The 24,388-nt window shown below is 46.1% G+C and overlaps 1 protein-coding gene across 5 annotated transcripts in view; it reads left to right on the forward strand.

Annotated features, from left to right (window-relative positions):
- The window catches only part of ATP11C (ATPase phospholipid transporting 11C), a 58,008-nt gene that overhangs the window by 19,286 nt on the left and 14,334 nt on the right, over nt 1–24,388 (forward strand). For all 5 annotated transcript variants that reach the window (XM_068411742.1, XM_068411747.1, XM_068411743.1 and 2 more), the window contains exons 3-24: nt 1,159–1,248; nt 4,776–4,856; nt 5,852–5,959; nt 6,573–6,701; nt 9,172–9,275; nt 9,932–9,982; nt 11,112–11,176; nt 11,774–11,855; nt 12,217–12,367; nt 13,159–13,356; nt 14,297–14,458; nt 14,653–14,810; nt 15,437–15,508; nt 16,359–16,432; nt 17,068–17,171; nt 17,779–17,960; nt 18,515–18,778; nt 19,126–19,300; nt 20,010–20,112; nt 21,257–21,402; nt 21,771–21,830; nt 22,897–23,024. In XM_068411742.1, the coding sequence (XP_068267843.1) occupies nt 1,159–1,248; nt 4,776–4,856; nt 5,852–5,959; nt 6,573–6,701; nt 9,172–9,275; nt 9,932–9,982; nt 11,112–11,176; nt 11,774–11,855; nt 12,217–12,367; nt 13,159–13,356; nt 14,297–14,458; nt 14,653–14,810; nt 15,437–15,508; nt 16,359–16,432; nt 17,068–17,171; nt 17,779–17,960; nt 18,515–18,778; nt 19,126–19,300; nt 20,010–20,112; nt 21,257–21,402; nt 21,771–21,830; nt 22,897–23,024 (2,687 nt within the window). The remainder of the gene's footprint in view (nt 1–1,158; nt 1,249–4,775; nt 4,857–5,851; nt 5,960–6,572; nt 6,702–9,171; nt 9,276–9,931; nt 9,983–11,111; nt 11,177–11,773; nt 11,856–12,216; nt 12,368–13,158; nt 13,357–14,296; nt 14,459–14,652; nt 14,811–15,436; nt 15,509–16,358; nt 16,433–17,067; nt 17,172–17,778; nt 17,961–18,514; nt 18,779–19,125; nt 19,301–20,009; nt 20,113–21,256; nt 21,403–21,770; nt 21,831–22,896; nt 23,025–24,388) is intronic.

Below are 24,388 nucleotides of genomic sequence, written 5' to 3' on the forward strand. Positions count from 1 at the left end.
ATTGTCAACACAGCTGGATACATATTATGTTGCTTAGGATTCATGACGTTCAACATACAGTGAGGCTTCGGTTTTGCTGTACTTGAGCTGTAAGGGGTTTTTTCCCTCTCCTTTCTTTTTTAGACAGCTTGGATCTTACTTGTTTTTAGGTCTCTGAGCTGTCTGAGTTTATACTGGGGAAAAGTTTTAAGTCTAACTGTGTTTAAGTCATGTAGTATTCCCCTTGATGTTTCCCTGCCATGCAAGAGGGTCCTTCAGAGAGAACACCTTCCCCTGTTTCAGTTCCCTCTCTGACAAAATGGTTTCTTTTAGCACTCCGTTTAATTCTTCCCTGATTTATTTTTGAATGTTGTGTCCTTGCTCTTTTTTTCCATTTATATTTACTAGGCATGGAGTTGTCTTACCTAACCAGACTGTTTTTATGATTAAGTGGACATTGGTCTTGAGACTTGGCTGCTTATTATTCTTTGTTTATTCGAGGCAGACTGAAAGATCAGATATTAGACCCATTATTTTCCATGTTGTTCTTAAATTCCACATGTTGTCCAAAGCAAATGATTCAGCAGCCTTCTTAAAATGATAATGAAGGACAACCTAATAACAAATTTGTATGGGCAACATGACTTTTTTTAAACAGAAGAGCGACTCTATGATGGTTTTTGGAATTTGGAAGAAAAATCTCTGCACGGTGCGTTACCTCTTCATGAAATCATGTCTCTACAAATGCCTGTCTAGAAGCTGTTGGCTGAAACAGATCCTGTTGTTCTTATCTTCTTCCCTTTACCATCTCCAGCCGTGTGGTTTGGGTTATTTTGTCAAAAGGGAAATAGTTGCCTGCTTTAAAGCAAACAAACAAACAAAAAAACCCACGTAACTGAGAGATGCTTCCAGCTCTTTCATGAACCAGCAGAGAGAGACGGTGCTGGAAGCTGAAGCAGGAGCTCGGTGGCATCTCGGCAGCCAGCTGCATCACGCTCCTGGTTTTAAAGCAGGGGCCTGGAGCACGCCAGGGCTGCTCAGACAGCTTGCTGCAGTGCTCCTCACTGCGTTAAAGGAAAAACTCCTTTCCTGTTTTGTGCACATACTTCCCATTTTGTAGCTCGCCCCCAGCGAGCCCCGTGCCTTGGTCTGTCTGTGAGCCCCCCTCTCTCCCCACAGTACACCCTCTGGAACTTCCTCCCGAAGAACCTTTTTGAGCAGTTTAGAAGAATTGCCAACTTCTACTTCCTCATCATCTTCCTCGTGCAGGTAAGAGCTTTGATGCCGAGGGTGGGTTTTATTTACATACTGATGGCAAGCACAGCTTGAACAAGAATGGAGGTTTAAACCTGACTCTGTTGGTGCTTATAAGTGGGTGGGTTTTTTTTTAATTGGAAGCTGTGTTATAATTCTGATACACCATCCAAGGCATAATAACAATTAAAATATTTGGGTCTGTCTGAGATGATGTTTGGCTGCTGAAACAATTAAAAACCATCTTAAGTCTTTAAACTTTAAGACATTAAGATCAGTCAACTGGTGAAAATACATTTGATGCTACATCAAATACATTCGAGGCTTCATGTTTAGAAGATGAACGTCTATAAAGTGTTTTGTCCTTACAGTAAAGAGTTATGGCTTATAGTCATTTTGGTGGCTGCCATAGAAATGGGGGATCCCAAGATAAGGGCCAGGGATGGCTCCTCCTGGCAGTGTTACATGAAAGGCCAATTTACCCCGGCATCAGCTGGCTCGCCTCCAGCTCTTGATTCCGCTGGCATCGCTCCACTTTGTCAGGCTGAATTTGTAATTTGCCTTGAACTAAAGCGGTGCCCTGGAGTCGGGATGTTCTTTTTGTGTAGTTGGCCATTTAGTGACGCGATATCTCATTTTATCTATTGTCCCTCTGGCCATGAAGAACATGGGATATTCTTGATCATACTTACAAAACCAGTTGCAATTTAGCTGCTTACTCATTTCAGGCACAGGTGTATGCGGGTGAGAGAAGAGCCTGGCTATTCCTCCTTGGTTTTATTCTGTGAGCACCTCTAAAATAAGGAAGCAACCCTCATGCTCTAGTAGAGAAATAAACAAACCCAACCGAACAAAGAACAACCTGACAGCACTAACAGACTTGCTGCCATATAGAGTAACTGACTGCCTCTGGGCTCTCGTTGTTCAGGAGACGTCACTAACCTTAAAAAAGCACTCAGGGCCACTCCGTTCATTTAAAATACCAAGGGTTATACCTTGATAAATAGCATCTATAGCTTAAAAATTGGTAGCTTAAAAATTGGTGCTTATCTTTAAATTACTTTAAATTGATGGAATTGCCCTACATGCTGCATGAGGAGTGAAGTATCACGGCGCTTGGGGAATTGCCTGGTGCATCTGCTCTACCTGCTGCTGAAACCCTTTATCAAAATGTCTGTTACTCTGTGACTCCAAATTCAGCCCTTGTTTTAGAGAGAGAAAGTACATGCATTAAACATAAACCACCTATTAGCGCACTAACAGGGATACAAATAGCTGTTTCTTTGGTCCATCTATTGCAACACTCAAAGGAAGCTGTGAGTAAACTCCTGGTGGAAATGGCTGGCCTGGAGTAAGTGTAATCCAAGTGTGTTTGGAGACAGACCAAGCTGATGGCTGTAAGCTAATTCAGGAGGTGCCAGGAATTAAAAATGTCCCTTTTGATTGATGGAGATGACTTCTGGACTGTGGTCTTCAGTCTCCTAAACAATGAGTTAGGAAGAAACAGTTCAGTAACAGGAGGATTTTGTCACTTTTAAGTGGATCCAAATTAAGCTGTTGAAGTCCTAAAACAGCTCAAAAATAGCTTCAAAGGACTTTACCTTTGATGTTCTGGCTCGTCGCTTGCGTGTCCCTCAGCTTTCCCCCAGCCACGAAGGGGAAGAGCAGTATCCAGCCACTGGATGCGCGAGGAGTGCAATCCCCAAATACGCAAATGAGTTATTCCAGGGACTTCATCTAATATTTCTGTTCATACATCTATAATACAGCATTTGTGTTGACAGAAATCGTATCGTTTGTTTAAATGAATACATACAGCTGCATCTTGTCCAGTGCAGAAGACTCTCCTGTTAGGCAGCAGGAGGTCCTTGCCCTTGCCCTTCTCAGCTAAGAGCAAAGTTCCTCTTGTGTTCCTGAGATCCGTCCAATTTTTGCAAGATAACTTTTGGCTGACTGGCCTAAACTTCAATGATGCCACCCCAGTGAGTGGCCATCACGCGTGCTGTGTGTGATGTGCCCGTGCAACACTTGGCACCATCTCGCTCGAGGTTGTTCCTCCAAAGTCTGGTTTCTAACAGACTTTCTGTTTGTACACGTTGTACACCCATTTGAGTAGGTGGGGGCTTTGTGTTCCTGGAAATATTTGTTGTGTTTATCTTGTTTTACCCTCATGCTACTTAAATCCTATCACTTACCTGGCTGCTTCTTGTGTATCTCTTCCACTTCAATATCTTATGGCTCTTCTCTCTTTGGGTCCAATAGTGCAGGGTAAAATGGCAGTGTACGGCATTTCATAGAGTTAAAAGTTTCCACGTAGCTTCCTCCTAGCCGATAAGAGCAGTCCTGGCCTTAACACAGCATTTTACGGGCAGCCTAAAACAATAAATATACAGATGCTGCTGTTCGCGAGCGTGCCAGGCAAGCGTAAACAAGCGGAGGGAGACAAAGTCCCTTTGTGGGGACACAAAGCCTTTCTGCTGAGCTTCCCCATCCCTTTCATCACAGCCCTCACCATCAGCCTCTCGTGCTCCGGTCCTCTCTGGGAACAGCAGGAAAAATGGCCAATTTTGTGTGCCCTGGTTTGGAAGGTGGGGCAAGGGCACAGCTTGTCCTCCTCTTATGTTATTCCCTCCCACTTGTGAACATGTTCTTACTCTTTGGGCCAAGTCATGATACAGTCAGAAGAAACAGTGGTTTCCAACATCCTGAAGGTTTAATCAATGATGAAGTGGCTTGGTCTTTGCTGTGGTGCTGGCTTGAGCACTGCACCGAGCTCAGGAAGGATCCAGCTATCCACCCCGAGGCACTCATGCAGTCTCTGTGCTTAAATTGTGCTCTGAACTCCAAATTTGAGAGCTTAAAGGCAAAGCGTGGATTTCTGTTTTACTTAAATATTCATGTTCCATTCAGCAATATATTTCACATGTAGTTTGGGCTGATGCGTGTTATTTTTAACCTCTGTGTGTCAGTGGTTCAAGATGATTGATACTGCCCTCCCTCTCATAACCAGCCATGGTTTAGAGTTCAGATGTGCCCCGTCTTCGCTGCCGAAGAGGAGAAACGGCCCTCCTGTGGCTCAGTGAGAAATGTCACTTCATGCATTGCTGCTGTCTCTGCCCCATCCTCCTTCCCTGCCTCGCTCCTCTCCAGCACACCTCATGGGGCGAGCAGGCTTGTTGGCATCTGCACCTTGAGTAGTTGCGTTTATGTAGCCCATCCCCAGCAGCCCATTCATTCAGGCTTTTGTTTCCCACGAGAGCAGGGTTAAATTTAGGTTTTAAGCTACTTCTGGTAGGGTTTTTTCAACCTGAAGACATCCTGTGGTCCTCAGGAGGAGGTATTGTAGTCCTCCTGAGATGGAGGAGAGTACTCCTGGGGATGCCTATGCTGGTCCTTCTCTGATCTTCCTTCCTTTCCTCCTCTGCTGGCCTGTGAGTTAGCCCCAGTGGGATGAGCACCATTGTTCCCCTGTTAGCAGAATTTTTTGTTTCTTCTGCTGCCTGAAAACCAGTTGTCAGCAGTACATTTTTTTCTTTCTGCAGGTGATAGTGGACACCCCGACCAGCCCAGTGACCAGTGGCCTCCCGCTCTTCTTTGTCATCACTGTCACAGCTATCAAACAGGTACAAGTGTCAGTGTGGGGAGAAGATGATGCTCCTTGGGACATGTAGTAGAGAGAATGATGAGCATGTATTTGAATATACTCAGAAGTCACCAAAATGGGCTGGTAGGTTTGGTGAGCCCTTCTCAGAAGGTCGGGCACGTATACTGGTGCTTTTCAAGGGAGACTGGGTATTGGTGTCTCTCTTATTTTGGCAATGTAGAGCATCTCTATATGTACTGTTGTGAGGGAGCTGTGAGGGTCAGTAAAGGTTACTGCTGTAGTTCTGGCTTTCTTGAATTTTTCTTCTGTTTTTAGAAATGCTCTCCGAGTCACTGCAGGATGCAGAGATGTGCTCCAAATATAGCCCGTGCTCTGCTCCGTGTTGGTAAATAGAAAGGACAGGTTCTGTTCAACTGCTCACTAGTTCCTGAAAATATGTAGCCCTCATCTTGTGTTAAAAGACCTTTTTCCTCCCGTCATACACACATGTGCCATTTAAAATTTCCTCTACAGAAGGATTCAATAATAAAAGAAGCTGCTTCTGCAGGGGCCAGAAAGGGAAAGCTAGAGTAAAATCCATCTGCTTCAAATCTGAATGCTTTATTCTTTCAGCGAGGACTGAAGAGGAAGAGTCTTGTCGTGCGTTACCATAGGAAAGAGTCGCAGGGTGCTCAGTGTATTATTCATATTATCAGCCTGTTCTTGCCAACACTGAGAATAACTGAAACATGTTACAGTAATTTAGCTGCTCATTGCATGCTCTGCATAGAGATTATTTTTGTGTGTTACTTTAATCTATTCTGAATCTGTCAAATATGCATACGAAGTTTTTAAAAGAAATTGATTCAGTCTGAGCTACTCTGGTTGATGTTTTGTCAGGCATGAAGGAGGGCTGAGGACTGCTTAATTTATTCCTTTTTTTAATCTCTCCCTCTATCTCTGTCCCCACTCATCCTTTTTTGTTAGTTTACTTGCTTTGTTACGAGTTTGTGTTGCCTGTATTTGTGTGCCTAGGGATACGAGGACTGGCTGAGGCACAGAGCTGACAACGAAGTGAACAAAAGCAATGTCTTCATTGTCGAAAATGCAAAGCAAGTACAGAAAGAGAGTGAAAAAATCAAGGTAACTGTTAACAGAGAACTCGTGTGCAGATGTCCTTGAAGCCGATGGGAACATGAGGGTGTGCAGTAAGGAGGCGAGGGCAGGGGAGGAGGGATGTACTGCAGTTAGAGCTGCCCCGACGTGCTCACTTTGAGATGAGATGCTCAGAGAGCTGTCCCGGTTAAGGAGAGAATCTGCCTTTGTTTGATTGCTTTTGAAAAGCTGTCTCACCAAAGCTGTACCAGGGCTGACAAGTGGCAGATCTGTCAGCGTTTTGCACTTCTCTGGGACAGGCAGTCCTCTTCTATTTCCAACTCTCCCAAGGACACCGGGAACGTACACTAGCTTTGACGTTAATTTATCACCCCACGCTTCAGACAAGTACAGAGTCTTTTGCTCCATCGAGATTTAGCAGAGAAATAAATACCTTCTGCACCACGTGGGTGCTCTGAGTTGTGCTGGGCTGGATCGACCTGTCGGGCTCTGGAGTGATGCGCAGGAACCTGGGCACCTCTTGAACCCTGATTTCCCTTTTAACCAAGGTGACTTCTCTTAGGCTTTGAGAGAAGTTAAATCCGTAACCATCCAATAACAACTGAGAGGGCTTTTCATGTAAATGTTTTCTTTCTTCCAGGTTGGAGACATAGTAGAAGTGAAAGCGGATGAGACCTTCCCCTGTGACTTGATATTTTTGGCCTCAAGCAGCATTGATGGGACCTGTTACGTCACTACAGCGAGTCTCGATGGCGAGTCCAATTTCAAGGTGATGGGGATGGATGGGGCAGCATTTGGGAGCCGGTGCTCTGGAGTACTTGGGTGCCTGGAGCTGCCACTGAAGCAGTCGCTTGCATAGGGGGTGTGCGATTAGCTGGAGGATGCTCCTGCGGAGCCCATCCCCGTGGCCACGTGGCTGTATTTACAGCTCTTCCCTCTGTCTGCTCCCTGTGTGTCAGCACCGAAGTGCCCTGGGGGATTGTTTGTTTTCAGTTTTGTCTCCAACAGCCGTTTCTGCTGGCGCTGCCCCAAATTGATCGATCCTTATCAATACGGCTTTGCTGCCTTATTGCCCATCGTGGGAGGCGTGTTAGTGCTTCCCTGCTCCAGCTGCATGTCGTGAGGTCTTGGTGTGTCGGTAAAGCAGTGCCTGCCGCTGCTTCAGCTCCCTTTTCAATACCTGCCAATGCCTCTGTTATTTAACTGAGCTTTTCTAGTGAGATCTGGGACTTCTTGAGGCAGTATGTCTAGATTAATTTGGGGAATTTTTCACCAGCCCGAGAAAAACATCTCTTTTGGTTTCTTTTTTCTCTCCCTTTCCCTGAATCAAGCAGTGAAATTTAATATTAGTCTTGCTCAGGATGAGTCTCCTCTTCAGTTTATTTTCTTTCTTTATTCATCCCCCCTCTCTAAACTAAGGAAAGAAGCAACAACAACAAAAAACTTACATACATCAGAAGACATGAAAATTTGGTTGTGCTTGTGTTTGATAAATGTTTATACAGGTACTAGCAACTGCAGTAGTAAGAGTGGAAGACACTTTAGTGACATGATTCATTCTGGCACACTCTGGAGTCAACGGGAATACCATTGTTGATCTGATGTGTGTTGTATGGGGACTGTGGTTTTTCTCTTTATGGGCGGCTATTAATTGGTACTTGAAATCTTGTGTAGGAGCTGATGCAGTGCTGGTGCACCATACTGGTTCCACTAGTGAAAAGGAGTGGAGCTTTGAAGTGGTTTGAGGCTAAAAATAGATAACCATGTTAAATAGGCAATTGCTGATTTGTAAGGTGTATTGTATGCATGAGTTCACATAACTTTTAGTCTTGGCTCTTACTAACTTTTCAGTCTGTAAGCGCAGTGCTGAATTTCTAGGTCAAGCACTGTGTTGTTTTTTTCCTAGTTTGTGGATTCTTGTAGGTGACTGGGAGCTGTCTCCTGTTTCTTCATGAGATGAACATGAGTTTGAAGGGGAAGGGGGAATAGAAAAGCAAGTGCTGTTTGGGGAAATAGGTCTAACATTAGGAATCAGGCTTTGCTGCAAAAGGAGGGTGAGGGAAGCACGCTCGGGTGCTCGCAAAACCTCATCTGCACTGATATCTGCTGCCTGCCTGGTGGGGATTTTTCAGGTATTTGGGGCATGTCAGGTCGAGGTGTGGGAAAGATGCCTGGTTAAGTGAAACTGGAGCACAGCTATAAAAGGGATTTTGTCAGGGCTCTGTCTTTTGAAGCACAAATCTTCAGTCATACGTTATCTAAAAGAACATGTGTTTTCTAAATACGCTAATGGACCAAGGATGTAAAGATCGTGGAGTTGATTAGGAGGTGGCTTTGAAGTATCGCTCGGTAATTGCACAGTGTCCATGGCGACAGGAGCAGCGGATGCAAAACCCTGCTCAAGGGCTGGGTTTGGTACTGGGCACTGCAGGAACAGTTTTGAGTGGTGTTTCACAAAGGCTGTGATTTATACCAGAGATGCGTGTGTGTTTGTGCTCCTGCTTTCGATAGGAAAAGCCAGGCAGGTTACCAAAACGGCATGAAGGTGGGTATTTATCATGTCATGACTACAGCGTGCGTAATGTAACGGTTCCTCCGGGATGCGCGAGGAGGAGAACACAAACGTAAGAAGTGGAGGAAGCTTTTTAATGAATTTGTTTATGAAGATGGATTGAGGCAGCCTGCCGTGCAGCCCGCCGTGACTTGGAGCTCTGAGTAGCTCCTATAAATAGAGCCTGGAAGGCAGGGAGCGGATCCTTCGTGGGCTTTCCAGTTGATTGTGAGAGATGAACCTTTGCAGCAGCAGCTGCTAAAAATAGCCTGGAGTCTGCCAGGGCTCTGCCTGATCCCTGGACGCTGGAGCTGGGGTCTAATTACCTTTAGGAGCAGCAGGCGGGCGGTGCCCAGGAGCCCCTTTGCACTGGGGGCATCTGCAGCCTCCCCCCACCCCAGCCAGGGCAGCAGCAAGTCTGTGGGGGAGAACCAAAGGTGCTCTGCTTTTGGTGCACGCCTTAGTGAACAGATATCCAGCAGCTCCTTCCTGCTACGGTTTCTCGTAAGCTTATTGACTTCAGTCTTTAGCTGAGAGATGCCTCAGCTGTTTTGTGGGAGCGGGGCGGGGGCTCGGGTGAGCTGCTGGTGCTGATGAGCCTTTGCGTGCCGGTATTTTAAGTAATGGGGTAAAATATGGGCTGTGTTGCTGGGGGTCATGGTGACGCTGCTTCTGCTTCTCTGCCCAGACTCACTACGCGGTGCGGGATACCACCGTGCTCTGCACAGACGAAGCCATCGACGCCCTCACTGCCACGATCGAGTGCGAACAGCCACAGCCCGACCTCTACAAGTGAGTCTGCTCCTCCTGCCCAGTCGCTGCCTGGCGTCATCTCCCTGCAGGCACCTGAGCACCATCGGTTAGGGCACCTAACAAGCTACAGCTCAGCAAAGCGAAGGGTGTTTTCATCAGAGACAGAAAGGCTTCTTGGGGCAGTGATAAGCTGCCAGCTTCTTCCATACGAGGATGGCAAAGTTGACACTGCACTTCTTCACGGCTCGGTTTCTTTGCAGCAGAACCTCCCCAGTGCAACACTTGTCCTGGTGTAACGAGCTATTTTGTGTCAGCTCAGCTGTAGTAATGCTCCCTGTGCCTATTTTTAGGCCACTCTACCTCCCAAGTAAAATGCATTGGGCTGAATGACTTCCAGGAGTAAGCTTTGTGGTTAAATCCCTTGAAGGAGGTTTGCTGGGGTGTGTCGTACTCTGTAATAGGCATGGTCAGGTACTGCTGCTCCGCTGGTGGGTGGCAGCTGGGGGGCACCACCGGCTATGGGGGTTCGTAGCTTCTCCCTGTCCTGAGTGCAGCCATCCCTCCGAAATGTTAAACTCTCAGCTACACTTGTTTACGTGTTTGCTTCCATCTCCTGTCAATGACTTTTTAAAGTATGTTTGTAGTAGCTCTTTATAATGTGCTTCTAATACAAATTTCTCCTATTTTTATTGCAGATTTGTTGGAAGAATTATCATCTACAGAAGCAACCAAGAGCCTGTAGCCAGGTTGGTCTTGCAGCCATCTTGCTGACCCTCCTCAAAGATGTTGGGCACCTACATCAGATTTCAAGGATCTGAACTCCTGCTACCATCATTCAGTTTTAAACTGAAAGAGGGTAGATTTAGGTTAGATCTTAGGAAGAAATTCTTTCCTGTGAGGGTGGTGAGGCACTGGCACAGGTTGCCCAGAGAAGCTGTGGCTGCCCCCTCCCTGGCAGTGTTCAAGGCCAGGCTGGATGGGGCTTGGAGCAACCTGGTCTGGCGGAAGGTGTCCCTGCCTGTGGCAGGGGGGTTGGCACTAGATGATCATTAAGGTCCCTTTCAACCCAAACCATCCTATGATCATTAGGGAACGGTTATTTTTCTTTAACTGTTCCAAATATTTAATTGTTAAGGGAGGCCTGTAGTTAATCTCTCCACATACTCTCCTCTGCTACCTGTGATTTGTTTCAGCCTGTTTTGGGGAAGCAGTGCAGGACCACCCGGTAACATCCTCCCCTGCTGATAGGGAACAAATTTACCAGGCAATTGCAAAACACTGTTATTCAAGGGAAAGCAGAAACTTAAACATCAATCAGAGTGTTTTGGGGAAAAAATAAGTAAATAGCGTTTATAAGTCATCAAAACCGGATGGCTGTCACTGGCGTGGTTCCAGCTGTGTTTCGTGCTGTGGTGGATCTACCCAGACCCTAGAAGCCGCAGAGGGTCATGGGTGGGGTTTTCAAAGAGAAATAAAAACACAAACGGGAGCGAAATAAGCCGTCAGCTTTGATGGTGCCATTGATCAACTATGCTGGAATGGACAGGTTTTTGACACTTTTAAAATCTGTTTTTTATATAAGTACTAGAACATATTAGATCTCAATATTTTGCACTTATTCCTCAAAAGCCTTACTGAGAATCCCCCATTAAATTTGGAATTTTGAGCACCATGAATAGTCTGTGTAAGATAAAATGGAAATATACGTATATAAAGAGAACAACAAACTCAAGCAATGCCCAATTTAACGTACAAATCAAGTAATCAGATCTAAAGACCATCTGTTTAGCTTTATAATCCATCTCTGGGTCTAAATTATGAAGCAGTTTGTGTGTTCCTTGAGTGACATAATCTTATAACTTCTTTTATGCTTAGGTCTTTGGGTCCTGAAAACCTGTTGCTGAAAGGTGCTACCCTCAAAAATACCAAGAAGATTTATGGTGAACAGTTCTTATTATTATTGTTGTTTAAATAGTTCTGAGAAATAATGACAAATGTAGGTGCTCATCACTAAATCTAGAGAGGGAAAATATGTCTTTACAGCCTGTCTGCCTGGGCTCTGCAGTTGCAGTTGATATGCAAGCTGATCGCAAAGTTGACAGGGTGAAATGAGGAGATGCTGGTTATATCTGCAGTGCTGCCGAGCTGTGCAGGCTGTGCTAATACACCTGAGCAAGCTTTGCTTTTTGCTTGAGATGTGAAGAGCAGGGAGTTGTTCCCAAATCCTTTGCTGAAAACGTGTTGCTAGGATCACAGTCCCAGGCACTAGTAATTGAAGGAGACGGCTGTTACAGAAGGCTGAGGCTTTTTCTGACTGTATGTGATCCATAGGCTCCTGCTCAGTGCTCCGGGATATCTGCAATTACATTACTTAGTAGCCTTGGAGGTTTTTGTAGTTGAGCAGTCCTTGGATAATGGCTTTTTCCTCAACTGGGATTTGAGTGTCATGTAAACACTGACGCCCCTTATAGCTAAGTGCAAACTGGATCCCTCCTGGGTTGCGAGTCCCTTATGAGCCCTGCTTTAATTCCCTGTAGGAGTTGCAGTCTATACTGGAATGGAAACGAAAATGGCTTTGAACTACCAAGGGAAATCTCAGAAACGGTCTGCTGTAGAAAAGTGAGTATTTATAGTCAGAAAAAAAATCAATAAAAGCTGCTGTGTTTTTTTTATGGCTGGCTTGTACAGAACTAATCCCCTCATTTGCTGCCTTTTGTTTCGGATGCTCTCGATTGCATAGAAAAAACTATATTTGATTAAGCATACCTTTCAAGAAGCTGCATCATTTAGTAGCTTTTTTATTTAAAAACAAAATTAAGAAATGTTAAAATATATGAACTGACCCTGAGTATCAGCACTGTCAAAAGCACTTATTCTGTAATTCCCTTCTTAAAAGTAAGGAAGACTTGTTCCTGCTTATTTGCGTGATTTTCTGTATAAAAATAGCTGCAAGAATTTAAAAAAGAAACCTGTTTTTCAGATCTATCAACGCTTTCTTGATAGTGTATTTGTGCATCCTTTTGAGCAAGGCTACTGTGTGCACGACTCTGAAATACGTCTGGCAGAGTAATCCATTTAATGATGAGCCTTGGTACAATGAAAAGACTAAAAAAGAGAGAGACACCTTCAAGGTAAGTGGATTTGTATTTCGGCACCTCCTCCTGCTTTATTCTGGCGGTTTTATTTAACCTGATGGTGTCTGCTGCCAGCCCTGCGAGTCCTGTTGGCTCGCTGGAAGTGCTGTCCTTTCCTTCAGGCTCTCCTGCTGTTTGTGTTTCTTTCCTGCCTCTCTTGTGCTTGTGCACGGCGATACTTGTGTGGGGCAGGGCAAAGTGTAAATAAACACTATATATTATAGAAATGCAGCAGCTGATTTAACCTGGATCCGTATCTGAACTCGAGCTACCTTTCAGCTTTGAATAGGTAAACTTAAATTGAGGCCATGTCAACTGGCTGCTTAAACTTGCCGAGACACAGGCAGTCAAGCCTGAAAGAGTGTGTAGAAATCGGTTATTTGATGGGTTATGGAGTAGGACTTACAGGGATGTCCCTGCACTAGTTGTACCCTCACCATAGCTTGACTGGACTCAAGCCACTTGCTCCTTGTTTCTAGTTACCTGAGATCAGAATGAACGTGTAGCACTATATTATTAAGAGGAATATACTTGAATAAAACATCGTTTGGGTCACTGTGAAGCAGCGAGATGTACTCTTGTAGATTTGCAGGAGACAGTGAGATTTTCTACATCAAAGGAAAATGGAATTTGGCACTGTATCTTAGCTGTATTCCTTTTCAGGGTGTTTTTTTCTATTTAACCTTAGAAGAAAAGCTGTCTAAAACCCCAGAGGTGTTGCAGTAAACTGTCCCTGAGTTATGCCTGATGGGCACAGACTGCATCACCTTCTCCTCTTTCCATTGCAGGTCTTGCGGATGTTCACGGACTTCTTGTCATTTATGGTCCTCTTCAATTTTATTATCCCGGTCTCCATGTACGTTACAGTAGAGATGCAGAAGTTCTTGGGCTCCTTCTTCATCTCTTGGGACAAGGAGATGTATGACGAAGAGATAAAAGAGGGGGCATTGGTGAACACCTCGGATCTGAACGAAGAGCTTGGGCAGGTCAGAACATGCTCTGTTTGCATCTGCTTGGATGAAAACGTGGACAAAAATGTCCTCCCTGGTAGGAAACCTTGTTGTGGTGGTCACTCGCAGTCCCCTCAGGGCAGAGCTTCAGCCGGTTTGGTGGCACTTTCCATTTAATGTGATTCTACTTGCTCTGCGAAATGGATAAGGTTATAAATAGTGCATGAAAGAGCAGGAATTGGGTCATGCCAATTGTTTCCATATTGGGGAATATCAGGCGCAGCGCTCTGCGTGTCAGGGTGGTTTGCTTTCACTGCTTCAATTAAAAATTAAAAATCCTCTCTCTCTTCAAGGATTAACAAAAATGCCCAGTCATCTCTCTGGGCACGCAGTGCACGTGCAGCCAGGCTGGTGCTGGCTTTGCTGGGGCTGTTAGGCAGCTCAGGCTTCCCTTTCTTATCTACATCAGCAGAGACTGAGTGTGGGCATGAGTAGTGCCTCCTGCCTTTTATTTTGCTTAAAAAAAAAAAAAAAAAAGAAAATGAATTTGGAGTCACAATTATCTAATTTAAATACAGCACCAAAATGAAGACCCTCCAAAGGAGGCAGCAGACCTGCAGCAGCAGCTACATAAGCACTAGGAGCTGTAGCAAAGGACCCAGTAAAGAGGGTGAGGGGAAAACGAAGAGCCTGGAAACAGATTTTAAGTCTTCAGGAGCTGCCTCCTGCCACCTATGCAATGGGCTGAACAACAAAGGATCTGATCTGAGGAGCAAAGTAGTAGAACTACACAGTGGTGTAAGTCCCATGGGACACCTGCATCTTTTTTGGGGGGCCAGGTTAGGATGGCAGCAAAGCACTCTCCAGCATTGGCACGGATGCACTGAAATGCCCCAGCCTCTTTGGTTTTGGGGGGCTTCTTCCCCCCCACACGGGGCTGGGGGTGCAGCGAGGCAGCCTGCCTGCTTGCTTCTAGGTGGAGTACATCTTCACGGACAAAACTGGAACCCTGACTGAGAACAGCATGGAGTTCATCGAGTGCTGCATAGACGGGCACAAGTACAAAGACTGCATTTCGGAGGTGGATGGCTTCTCTCAGACCGATGGACCCCTAAAATATTTTGGCAAGGCAGAAAAGGTAAGAAATCTGCATGTTGATGTCTGTTAGGGCTTTGTGATCAGCTCTTGCCTGGGTAAATATAGCAGAAGCTGTCAGGGGGTGTTGGTTTTTCTGTTTTAAAATATACATACACAAAAATCCCAACCATTGAGCAAGGTGGGCTGGGTGCATGGCATTAAGCTGGTAACGAGCCCTCCCTCACTCTTGCCTAGAGCCGCGAGGAGCTGTTCCTGCGAGCCCTCTGCCTGTGCCACACCGTTCAGATCAAGGAAGCAGACCAGGTGGATGGGCTGATAGGACACCCAGAACGCAAATACACCTATATCTCCTCTTCCCCAGACGAAATTGCTTTGGTGAAAGGTGCAGAAAAGTAAGAATATGAAGATGTTGGGTTTCTAATTCCCCCTCTCTGGTGGGAGGTGAGGGTTATCTGGAGGCAATAGACCCCTTTCTCTGGTCAAGACTGCAGCTCTGTCTGGGAAGCATGTTGTGATAGCAACGCTGGGCATGACCCGCAGCCCTGTGAAGCCACGCGAGCCTGGGGGTTTAAATGAGCTCTCTGTAAAAGGGATGCTCTGCAAAGGGTCTTCCCTGAGCAGCTTCTCAGGAGGCCGTGGTTTGCATTGACTGCTGGGAGCAGCCCCAAGGTGCTGCAGTGCCTGCTGGAGCCTCCATGGCTGTGTTTTTTAATCCCCAAGAAATGGAGACCAGTTACCATGTGCATATTGCAGCCAAATTTCTTCCTTGGCATGCAGTGATGAAATAATAGGATGGGTTACTTTTATCAAGCCCACATTTGAATCCTGCCGAAGATGCTCAAGGCCGGGTTGGATGGGGCTTTGAGCAACCTGATCTAGTGGAAGGTGTCCCTGGCTCGGGCTCGCTAACTTCTTTGATCTCCTCTGCAGTACAGAAGGTGGAATGAGAACGTTGTTAAGGTGTAATATGTGCCACTGGGTGTTTTCAACGATGTTCTGTCCTTTTGTTTATTGACAGGTATGGTTTCACTTTTCTAGGACTTGAAAACGATTTCATGAAAATACGAAACCAAAAGAATGAAACTGAAATGTAAGTGCTGCGGGGGCTGCCGGGGAACGGGGCTGCTGGTGCTGCACCAGCTCCCGCCTGCTTGATCGAGTTTGGCCAACGTGGCCAACCTGGCAAGGTCCAAGCTCTTCCATGAGGGCTATCAGACCGTGCTGACCTGCCCAAAAGCTCCTGTCCTTTCTACAAAGCGCAGCACAGCAAGGCGCAGGCTGAAAGGCTTGCTAGCAAAAATCTGGTGGTTTTAGTGACATCTCAATCCACGGTCCCTCACGTGCCTGCAGTCCCTTGTGTGTATTCTTCACCCGTGCCCAGCTGTGCAGATGGCTCCCGGGATTCTCGGGGTGGTTGCCGACCTTACAGACAGTGGCTGGGTCTCACAGTGGGATACTCTAAGCCTAAACTGCGTGATGTCGCTCCCTTCCCTTTAACTTTTTTTCCCCTCCCAAGCTGAAAAAAGATTTTACCCCATGCTCACAGCACGTGGGACATCTGAGAATCACTGACCTAATCCCAGTGCTCCTCAAGAACTTGCCTTCACCAGCAAGTTTCACTTCTTACTCCCCTTATGGAGAAGCGTCACATTTAAATGCCAGAGCTGATGTCGCTGCCTGCAGAGCCCCTGCCCAGCCTGGGGGCTTGGTGCGCTGGTGGGCACCCACACCCCCAGCCTCATGCTCAAAGCAGCACTGCAGGTGGGTTTTTTACTCTCTTTTCTTGTGCAGTGGCTGTAAAAAGTACATTGCCCAGTGGGTGCTGCCGTTTGCAGGGTGTATTGATTTCTGCAGCTCGCTGTTAGTGATTTTCTGTCTTAAATAGTTATTTTTCTTTTACTGAGTCTAAGCTCCTTTTTTTTTTTTTTTTTTTTTTAAAGGTACCAGCTTCTCCACGTGTTGAACTTTGATCCTGTCCGTCGTCGTATGAGCGTCATTGTGAGAACCACCACGGGTACAATTAAAATGTGTTTCTGGACTCCTATACAGTGTGCACAAATATAAACCATGTCCTCTAACTAAATTCTGTAGTGTGTCTGGTTGGGATAGGGTTCATTTTCTGCATAGCAGCAGTTGGGGGCCGGCAGCAGATAAGGGGAGGGGACAGGGATGGGGACAGTGATCCATGGAGAGCTCCCTGCTTGCTTTGCTCCATCCTGGAGGTACAATTACAGGGAGGGAGATCTGACACCTTCCCCTGAGCAGGATGGGTTTTCGTGGGGATAGCAGACAAAAATTCAGAGGTCACCATCCTTCTCAAATGTTAGTCCCGTAAGGTATGAGATGCTGGTTTTACCCTCCCTGAAAAAGTGGCCAAGGCTTCTAAACAGGAAAAAATAAACTGCTTTGTCCAGCCTGCTGTACAAAGCTTGCTCGGAGGCAGGTAAGGACACCCGATGTCCCAGCCCGAGGTCAAACAAGGCTTTGCAAGGGTTAGTGTAAGGCCACTTCTGGTAGGCAGCTGGGCTCCAGCAGTTCCTTCTTTTGTCCTGCCAAATTTCCTCTCTCTTCATCGTTTGCTGGGTATTGAAGCTGTTAAGCCTTTCTACAGCTTGTGAATGCTATAAACTGTTTATAATTTACTTTTAGGAAAGTTGCTTCTATTCTGTAAAGGAGCAGACTCTTCTATTTTTCCAAGGGTGCAGCAAGAAGAAATCCAACAAACAAAAGCCCACGTGGACCGCAATGCTATGGTGAGCACGCGGATGGAATTTGGCTGGCTCCTGGGCTCAGGAAAGCCTTATTCCAAGAATAGGGATGTGACCTTGCTTTGGAGGGAAGTGTTGAAAACCTGAGTGTCACTTCACATTGTTTCGAAGCCAGGCTGCTTTGCTTTTCTGTTTCTTTGGCTTCCACCTTTATTTAATTTTTGATATACTTATTTGGTCTCTGTCACAGTTGTGTCCAAGCATCTCCCAAGCAAGTTAAAAATAGAAATAACAATAGCAGGCTGTTTTCTCCGGTGGGAGAAGTGCCTGGTCCCAGTCGTGGGGACACCCGGTCCCCGCTCTCCCTGCTGGTTGCACGCTCTTGGCTCTAGTCCTTCTCTTAGTTTCTCTCTGCCATATTACATGCATGTAATAAGCATAACCACGGTCATGATGGGAAGAAGTTACTGTATAAACACAGAGAAATTGGTCTTTTGACTCAAGCCAACAAATTGTCATTGCTGTCAGGGTCAGTACTGACATAAAGCACCTACCTATGGTGGAGAAAAGCCCTAACCCTAAAGTGAGGAGCTGTAGAAAATCTGGGTTTAGGACACTTGTCCACTTTCTTTTCTTTCCCTCCCCCTACCAGGATGGCTACCGAACACTTTGCGTGGCGTTCAGGGAACTGACTCAAAAGGAGTACGACAAAATCGACAGACAACTTAGTGAAGCTAAGATGGCTCTGCAGGACAGGGAGGAAAAGATGGCGAAGGTTTTTGAAGACACCGAAGCAGACATGCACTTGATTGGGGCTACTGCCGTGGAAGACAGGTAACGAGGTGACCACCACCGACGCTGTGGTACCTGCGGTTTCTCCCTGACGTTGCACCGTGGCCCTGACTCACCGTGGTGGAACTGAGCAGCCAGGCAGATGCTGGAAGTGTCCAGGGCAATTAATTACTCTGTGGCACAACCCATTACACAGTGCCTTAGTTGCTAAAATTAGTCAGTGTAGTAGGAATTAGGATTTATTAATGAAACTACAGAAGCACTCGCACTTCTAGAGAGTGAATTAAGCACACAGTGTTAATTTACACGTCAAAACAAGTTCGGTTTCACATGCAGTTGTAGTAGCTGCATGTGTAAATTAAACTCTTGACTCTTGGGTCTCACAGTATAAAGAGGTCATTGGTTTGGGTTTTTTTTTTTGCAAATAAAAATTTGGGGTTGCTGACTTCTAATCTGTATTCCTGTGGCAGCGGTCTCTCCAGCACGGGGAAAATCAATTAACTTCTCTTGAGCTGGTATTTCCTACCTGCGAAATAAGGGTTATGTGGGTTAAGTGTGGGCCAACCTGCAAAGTGATGTTTTGCTTCTGCTTGCAGGCTGCAGGAGCAGTCGGCAGAGACGATCGAAGCTCTGCATGCGGCTGGCATGAAGGTTTGGGTGCTGACGGGAGACAAGATGGAAACTGCCAAATCCACCTGCTACGCCTGCAGGCTCTTCCAGACCAGCACCGAGCTGCTGGAGCTGACGGCAAAAACGGTGGGCGAGAGCGAACGAAAGGAGGATCGGCTCCATGAGCTGCTGATGGAGTACCACAAAAAGCTGATTCAGGACGTTCCCAAAAACCGGGGAGGCCTGAAGAGGTAAGTGAGCCAGAGGACCCAGCCCATGCACATTTTGGATGCAGATGCAAATTTTATAGAGAAATAGGACCACATTGTGGCCCTGGGGTCTGGCTGCGTGCAGACACTGCAGCTGGCTCCTTCGCTTTGCTCATCATCTCCAGTATTAGTTGGTTTGGAACTTAATTACACAGTTCCCTTAGTGAAGGGCGCGTATTAAATCCAAGCTTTTTAGGATTGCTAAGCCCCTTAAAAGGCATGGGAAGAAGATTAATACAAAAGCAATTTCTTTTCCACTAAGATGATACAAGCGATTGACTTCTTGAAGTCTGATTTTTATTTCAAATCTGTTCCTTCTTGTGTCCCAGAAGCTGGACGTTGAGTCAAGAATATGGCCTGATTATAGATGGCTCGACGCTGTCGCTGATACTCAACCCTTCTCAGGACTCCAGTTCTAGTAATTACAAAAACGTATTTCTACAAATCTGCTTGAAGTGTACTGCAGTCCTCTGCTGCCGGATGGCTCCTCTGCAGAAAGCACAGGTATTGACTCTGCTTTTAACCATCTGAAGCACGTCATTAGGTGATGTGATGGACTTTTAATCCATCGGCTGGGGCTTGACCTGATTGTCTTAATCAGCTAAGACTTCTCCAGGCTGTACGTGAGCCTCGTCTGAGCTTCAGACTTCTCCAGGCTGTACGTGAGCCTCGTCTGAGCTTCAGAGTGTGATGGAAACACACCAGTCGTTCAAATATGAATGTAAAAACTTTGTTAATATCCTCGCAGGAAGCCACAAGCCCATTAGAAATAAACAAAACTCCCGTTTGTTCTTTTTTCCTTTCCAAATTTGTCAAGTGGAGTCCATGACTTCCTCACACCAGCTGATGGTATCCAAGCCTGATAAGCGGTGTGTTTCTGCCCCATGGGAGGGTTTCTGGGAGGGTTTCCTGCCCCCTGAAATGCCTGAGAGGTCCCATATTTGGGAGAGCGGGGTCTGGCAGAAGCGAAGGGGTGGGATGCTGCTGCCTGGGATTTGTGTTTAAGTAGTGTCCTTCAGCCCTGTGCAGCTGGACCTTGGCTCTTGCTCTTGTTGGTGACTGCGAAGGAAGTATCGAGGAGTTTTATTAATCTGAGCTCTCCAGGCATTGTTTTGCTGCTGTAAAAGCCCAGCTGCTTGTCCTGGGGGGCTCTTGCAAGTGAGGCAGATTTTTACTGAGTTCTTGGCTTCTGCTGCTATCCTTTATCTTTTAGATTGTGCGAATGGTGAAGAACACAAAAGGGAGCCCGATAACCCTCTCCGTAGGGGATGGTGCGAATGATGTTAGTATGATTTTGGAAGCCCATGTTGGAATAGGTAAGATCCCTAGTAACACCCATCTGACAACTAAGACCTGTCTGCTCTTGCTGGGGCTCACTGTTGAGGCCCAGTCAGTATTTCTGATTGTACGTGGTTAAACTGATCCCGCTGAAAAATACAGAAAGTCTGCTGTTGCTTTCTTTGGAGTCAGGGTTTGATGCCAGATAAATGCTTGGGATCATCATATACTGCTCACCTTTGATAGTACCACACTCTTTTATCAGGGATAAACTCTATGGCCATATTCAAGGCGGCAAAGGTTGCTTGCTGGTCAGAAAAAGAAGGCACAAGTAGCAAACTGACGGGTGATTACTGGCAGCTTGCAAAGGCAATGCAATGGAAATATCAGACTTCATTAGGGCTATCTGGTCACAGCTGCTGGTAACTCAGCACTGTGTTTCCCAGGGGCTGATGCTCAGTTATGGTGTGTCTGCCCTGTCCGTATGACTGACATCAGGCTGGAAACTATCCTTGTTTCTGCAGGTTGGTGTCAGGGATATGGGAAATACTGGAGATTTTTGTAATATCACTGAAGAAGGGTCAATGGAAGAGAAAGAGCAGCCTCTTTATTTAGGGCTGTTGGAAATGCCGTGATGCCCTCTGATGAACGGCATCCCAGTGCAGCTTGGATGTGGCTTTTGAGTGAACAAAAGTGTCTTTCTTGAGCTCTGCTCTGTGGGGATGCCTCAGGAGCTGAGCGTCTGCCATGAAATAACTCAGCTGTGTGAGATGCGGGCAAGCCCGTGGGGAAACCAATTCCTTATCTTTTTATCAGGTTTGCTTAGAATACTCTTCACCACACTCTTACACAGGAACTCAGGCAGCAATCTAAATATAGTTAAAAACTCCAGAGACACGTTTGACTGTCATGGAGCCAAAACCACACCGAGTCTTGCAGCATGTCAGCGCTTTGCTCTTCTGGGGCATTTGAGGGGATAATATGGCCTTTGTCATGCCTAGAGACAGTGATGTGAACAAACTGGGTGGGCAGCATCAGTCCAAATTCCAGTCCCTTAGGGATTAACCCCTTGCCATAGCATCAGTCCAAATTCCAGTCCCTTAGGGATTAACCCCTTGCCATAGCATCAGTCCAAATTCCAGTCCATTCAGGATTAACCCCTTGCCACGCTTCTGTCTCCAGGTATCAAAGGCAAAGAAGGACGGCAGGCTTCCAGAAACAGCGACTATGCTGTGCCAAAGTTTAAACACTTAAGAAAATTGCTACTAGCACATGGGCATTTATATTACGTGAGAATAGCACACCTTGTACAGTATTTCTTCTATAAGGTAAGGATGTGTGTGCACCTTGTTTCTTTGGGTTTCTTTGACGATAGAAAAAAAAATAGTGAACGGGCAGAAGAATGTATAGAGTGTTCCGTAGCTCTGTTGTCCTTCCCTAGAACAGGCTGCGTCTCTGCCATGTGCCCGTCAGTTGAAAACAGTGCTTACAGGGGCATGAGAGCGTGACTTTCTTCCAGGGTCTTCTGCAGATACTAAGAGCTCACTGGATTAGGTTTGTGCTTTGTAGCAAACCATACCCTAACTTCTCTGATATTGTAATAACAGGCACTAATATCTGATAACAGGAAAAATGATTTGGATTTAGATTGAGAAGTCGAGCGCTTCCTTGCTAACCGTTTCTTTTGTTTCCCCAGAACCTTTGCTTCATTTTACCGCAGTTTTTATACCAGTTCTTCTGTGGATTCTCACAGCAGGTAACTTCCAGTAATGTGTCTATAAGGCCAGGATAAAAAGCAAGTGGCACAATGAGGCGTCCTAGCAGAGACTTGGCTTTTGGCATCTTGTCCCTTCCTCAGCTGGCTTTAGAGGACAGTAGGAACAGACCTCATTGCTCAGCACCATATCTGGAACATAATATTTTTGAGACCCGTAATTGAAAAGAATAAATCTGCTGTCTTTCCTTTCCCATCCACCACCCATAAACACAGATGGACACCTTCCTAAAGGAACGAGAGAGGGGTTTAGCTGGTTTGTCAGCACCTGATTTTGCTCCTTCTCTTAAGAGAAAAAGTTTTCAAAGACTCCCTGATCTTTTCTCCTCTGCTGCATTTCCCTGCATTAAAGGTGTCTCTCAAAAGGAAGAACAGTTCGTTCTTTTATGACAACCTTTAAAAAAAGACCCACGATGAGTGTCATCAGAGACTTGCTTAGTCCAAGTGAGCGTCAGAAGGACAGGTCCATGTGGTGGGTGGGCTTACATGCTTGGAGACAAGAGCTTTGGCTTTTGTGTCAACTTATGGGCTTTTGGGTCTGTTTGGACTCAAAAGTAATGGTGAGGAAGAGTAAATGCTAGGAGATAATTCTCTGCTTGTGTTGGCAGAACCACTTGCTTTTATTTTTTTTAAAAAAAAAAGGAAGCAGCCACAGTTGCTCTAAAAGAGTGTAGTCTTTAGAGAGTCACAGGAGACATCAAGTTGTATTAATAGAAACAGCAGCACAAGAGCAGCTATAGAAAAGTTGTGATAAGGGCTGTTTAATCACATTTTTCTGGAGAATGAGCTGGAGATGAGACCAGCCAGTTACAAAACTTCCCAGTGGTGGAACTGGGGTCCTGACCACGCAGCCTGCAGGTGCCTTGGCCCCCTTGGCATTGCACGGAGCGTGACCCCTGTCTAATTAAATTGTCCTATGTGGCTGTGACAAAGGGATGAATTTGTAGGGGTATGTACAGAAGCAAGGGCTGGAAACTTTTAATCTCTTTGTGTGGAGACTTTTAAAGTGGAATTTCTGTCTCATTTTACCCTTTCTTCCTCTTTTAAGCCACTGTACGATGCTGCTTATCTTACCATGTACAACATCTGCTTCACATCGTTACCTATCCTGGCTTACAGCCTCCTGGAGCAGCACATCAACATTGACACGCTGACCTCAGATCCTCAGCTGTATATGTAAGTAGTGCTGGACTGGGTAAGCCTGCGCAGAACTTGGTTATCCATGGTTTAAGTTTTGTTGGTGCAGGAGTGTAAGCAGGTGTCCCTGTCTCGTGTCAGTGATGGGGTCACCATGAACTGCAGAAAAGGCTGTTTCTGTCCCTGCTGGCTCTGCTGCTTCTGCGTTAGAGCTAGCAATGTCCTGTTTACTGCCTATTTCTACTTATTTATGCTCTCTAACAATATCTGGTCTAGCAAATTGTACTGCTGTGTCTCTATAAAAAAATAAACTGTAGGTGGAATTCTTCATCTGTAAGAAAAATCGAGCTGCGAGTGTGGCCAGACCATTCATTCACGTTAGCTTTGAGCCAGGCAGCGTAAGCCAAGCACGTGGTAGAGCCTGTAATGGATGGAGGGGAGATCTAGCTTTCAGGAGGAAAAAAGATCCATTCATTTTCAGAAAGATGAATGTTTCTGTAGCCCAGCTCAGGCAGGTAGTTTCTCACTTGCCTAAATGGATATCCTCCCCCAGGCTTCCCTTCTGCAGTCCAAATCTCCATATCAGAGGCTATTACTGGGGAACTCTGAGCATGTGGATGGAAGAGCAGAGTTTTCTGCCACGTTGCCCAGGGAAAGGACAGTTTAAGAGGAGCTTGTCTCTCTCTCTGCTTTGCTGGTTGCTTGCTTTCCTTCCTTGGTTGCAATAGAAAGAGGCTACAACCTCCCACGAAAACAGAGATGCTTCCCATGTTCCTCCCACCCCTGCCCACGCACACGTGCTTGGGAGCAGCCCTTCAGCAAGGACGAAGGAAGATGCTTTTCTGGGGAAGCCCCAGTTCATGCATCGCTGTTGCTAATTCCCTTGCCTGGCAGTAAGCTCAGAGCTGAGCTCACCCCTGTGGTGAGAGACCAGGTCAGGGTTGCTCCGGTCAGTGCCCTGTGCAAGCCCTGTCACCGTCATGTGACGTTCCTCAGCCGTGGAGGAGCTGTGAGTGGCAAAGCCATGCTCGAGCCAAGAGCGATGCCTTGGCAGGGACAGCAAAGGGAATTAGCAGGTACCCAAAGATACTGTATGAAAGTTGCTTTAGGTATAGAAAAATCAGCAAATACAAGGGCTGTAAGGCTAGGAAGGGGGCATGGGTGCTTTTGAAATGAGTACTCGGATCCATGATTGATTACGTCTGTGTCACCTCTGTGCATATGGCAAAATGCCACCGCGTGTATTTTTAAATAGATCAGTAATTGAATATTGTGCGACATAAAGCAGTAACAGCAGGCTGCTGTGTGCTCACCTGGTGGGCTGTCTGATCGCTGGGGTCTGTCCATTGAGGGAAAACAGATTAATTGCACAGGCGGATAGCTTTGGTTTGCGTATTCATGAC

This window comes from Nyctibius grandis, chromosome 13 (genome assembly GCF_013368605.1).
Source record: "Nyctibius grandis isolate bNycGra1 chromosome 13, bNycGra1.pri, whole genome shotgun sequence".
Classification (NCBI taxonomy): domain Eukaryota; kingdom Metazoa; phylum Chordata; class Aves; order Nyctibiiformes; family Nyctibiidae; genus Nyctibius; species Nyctibius grandis.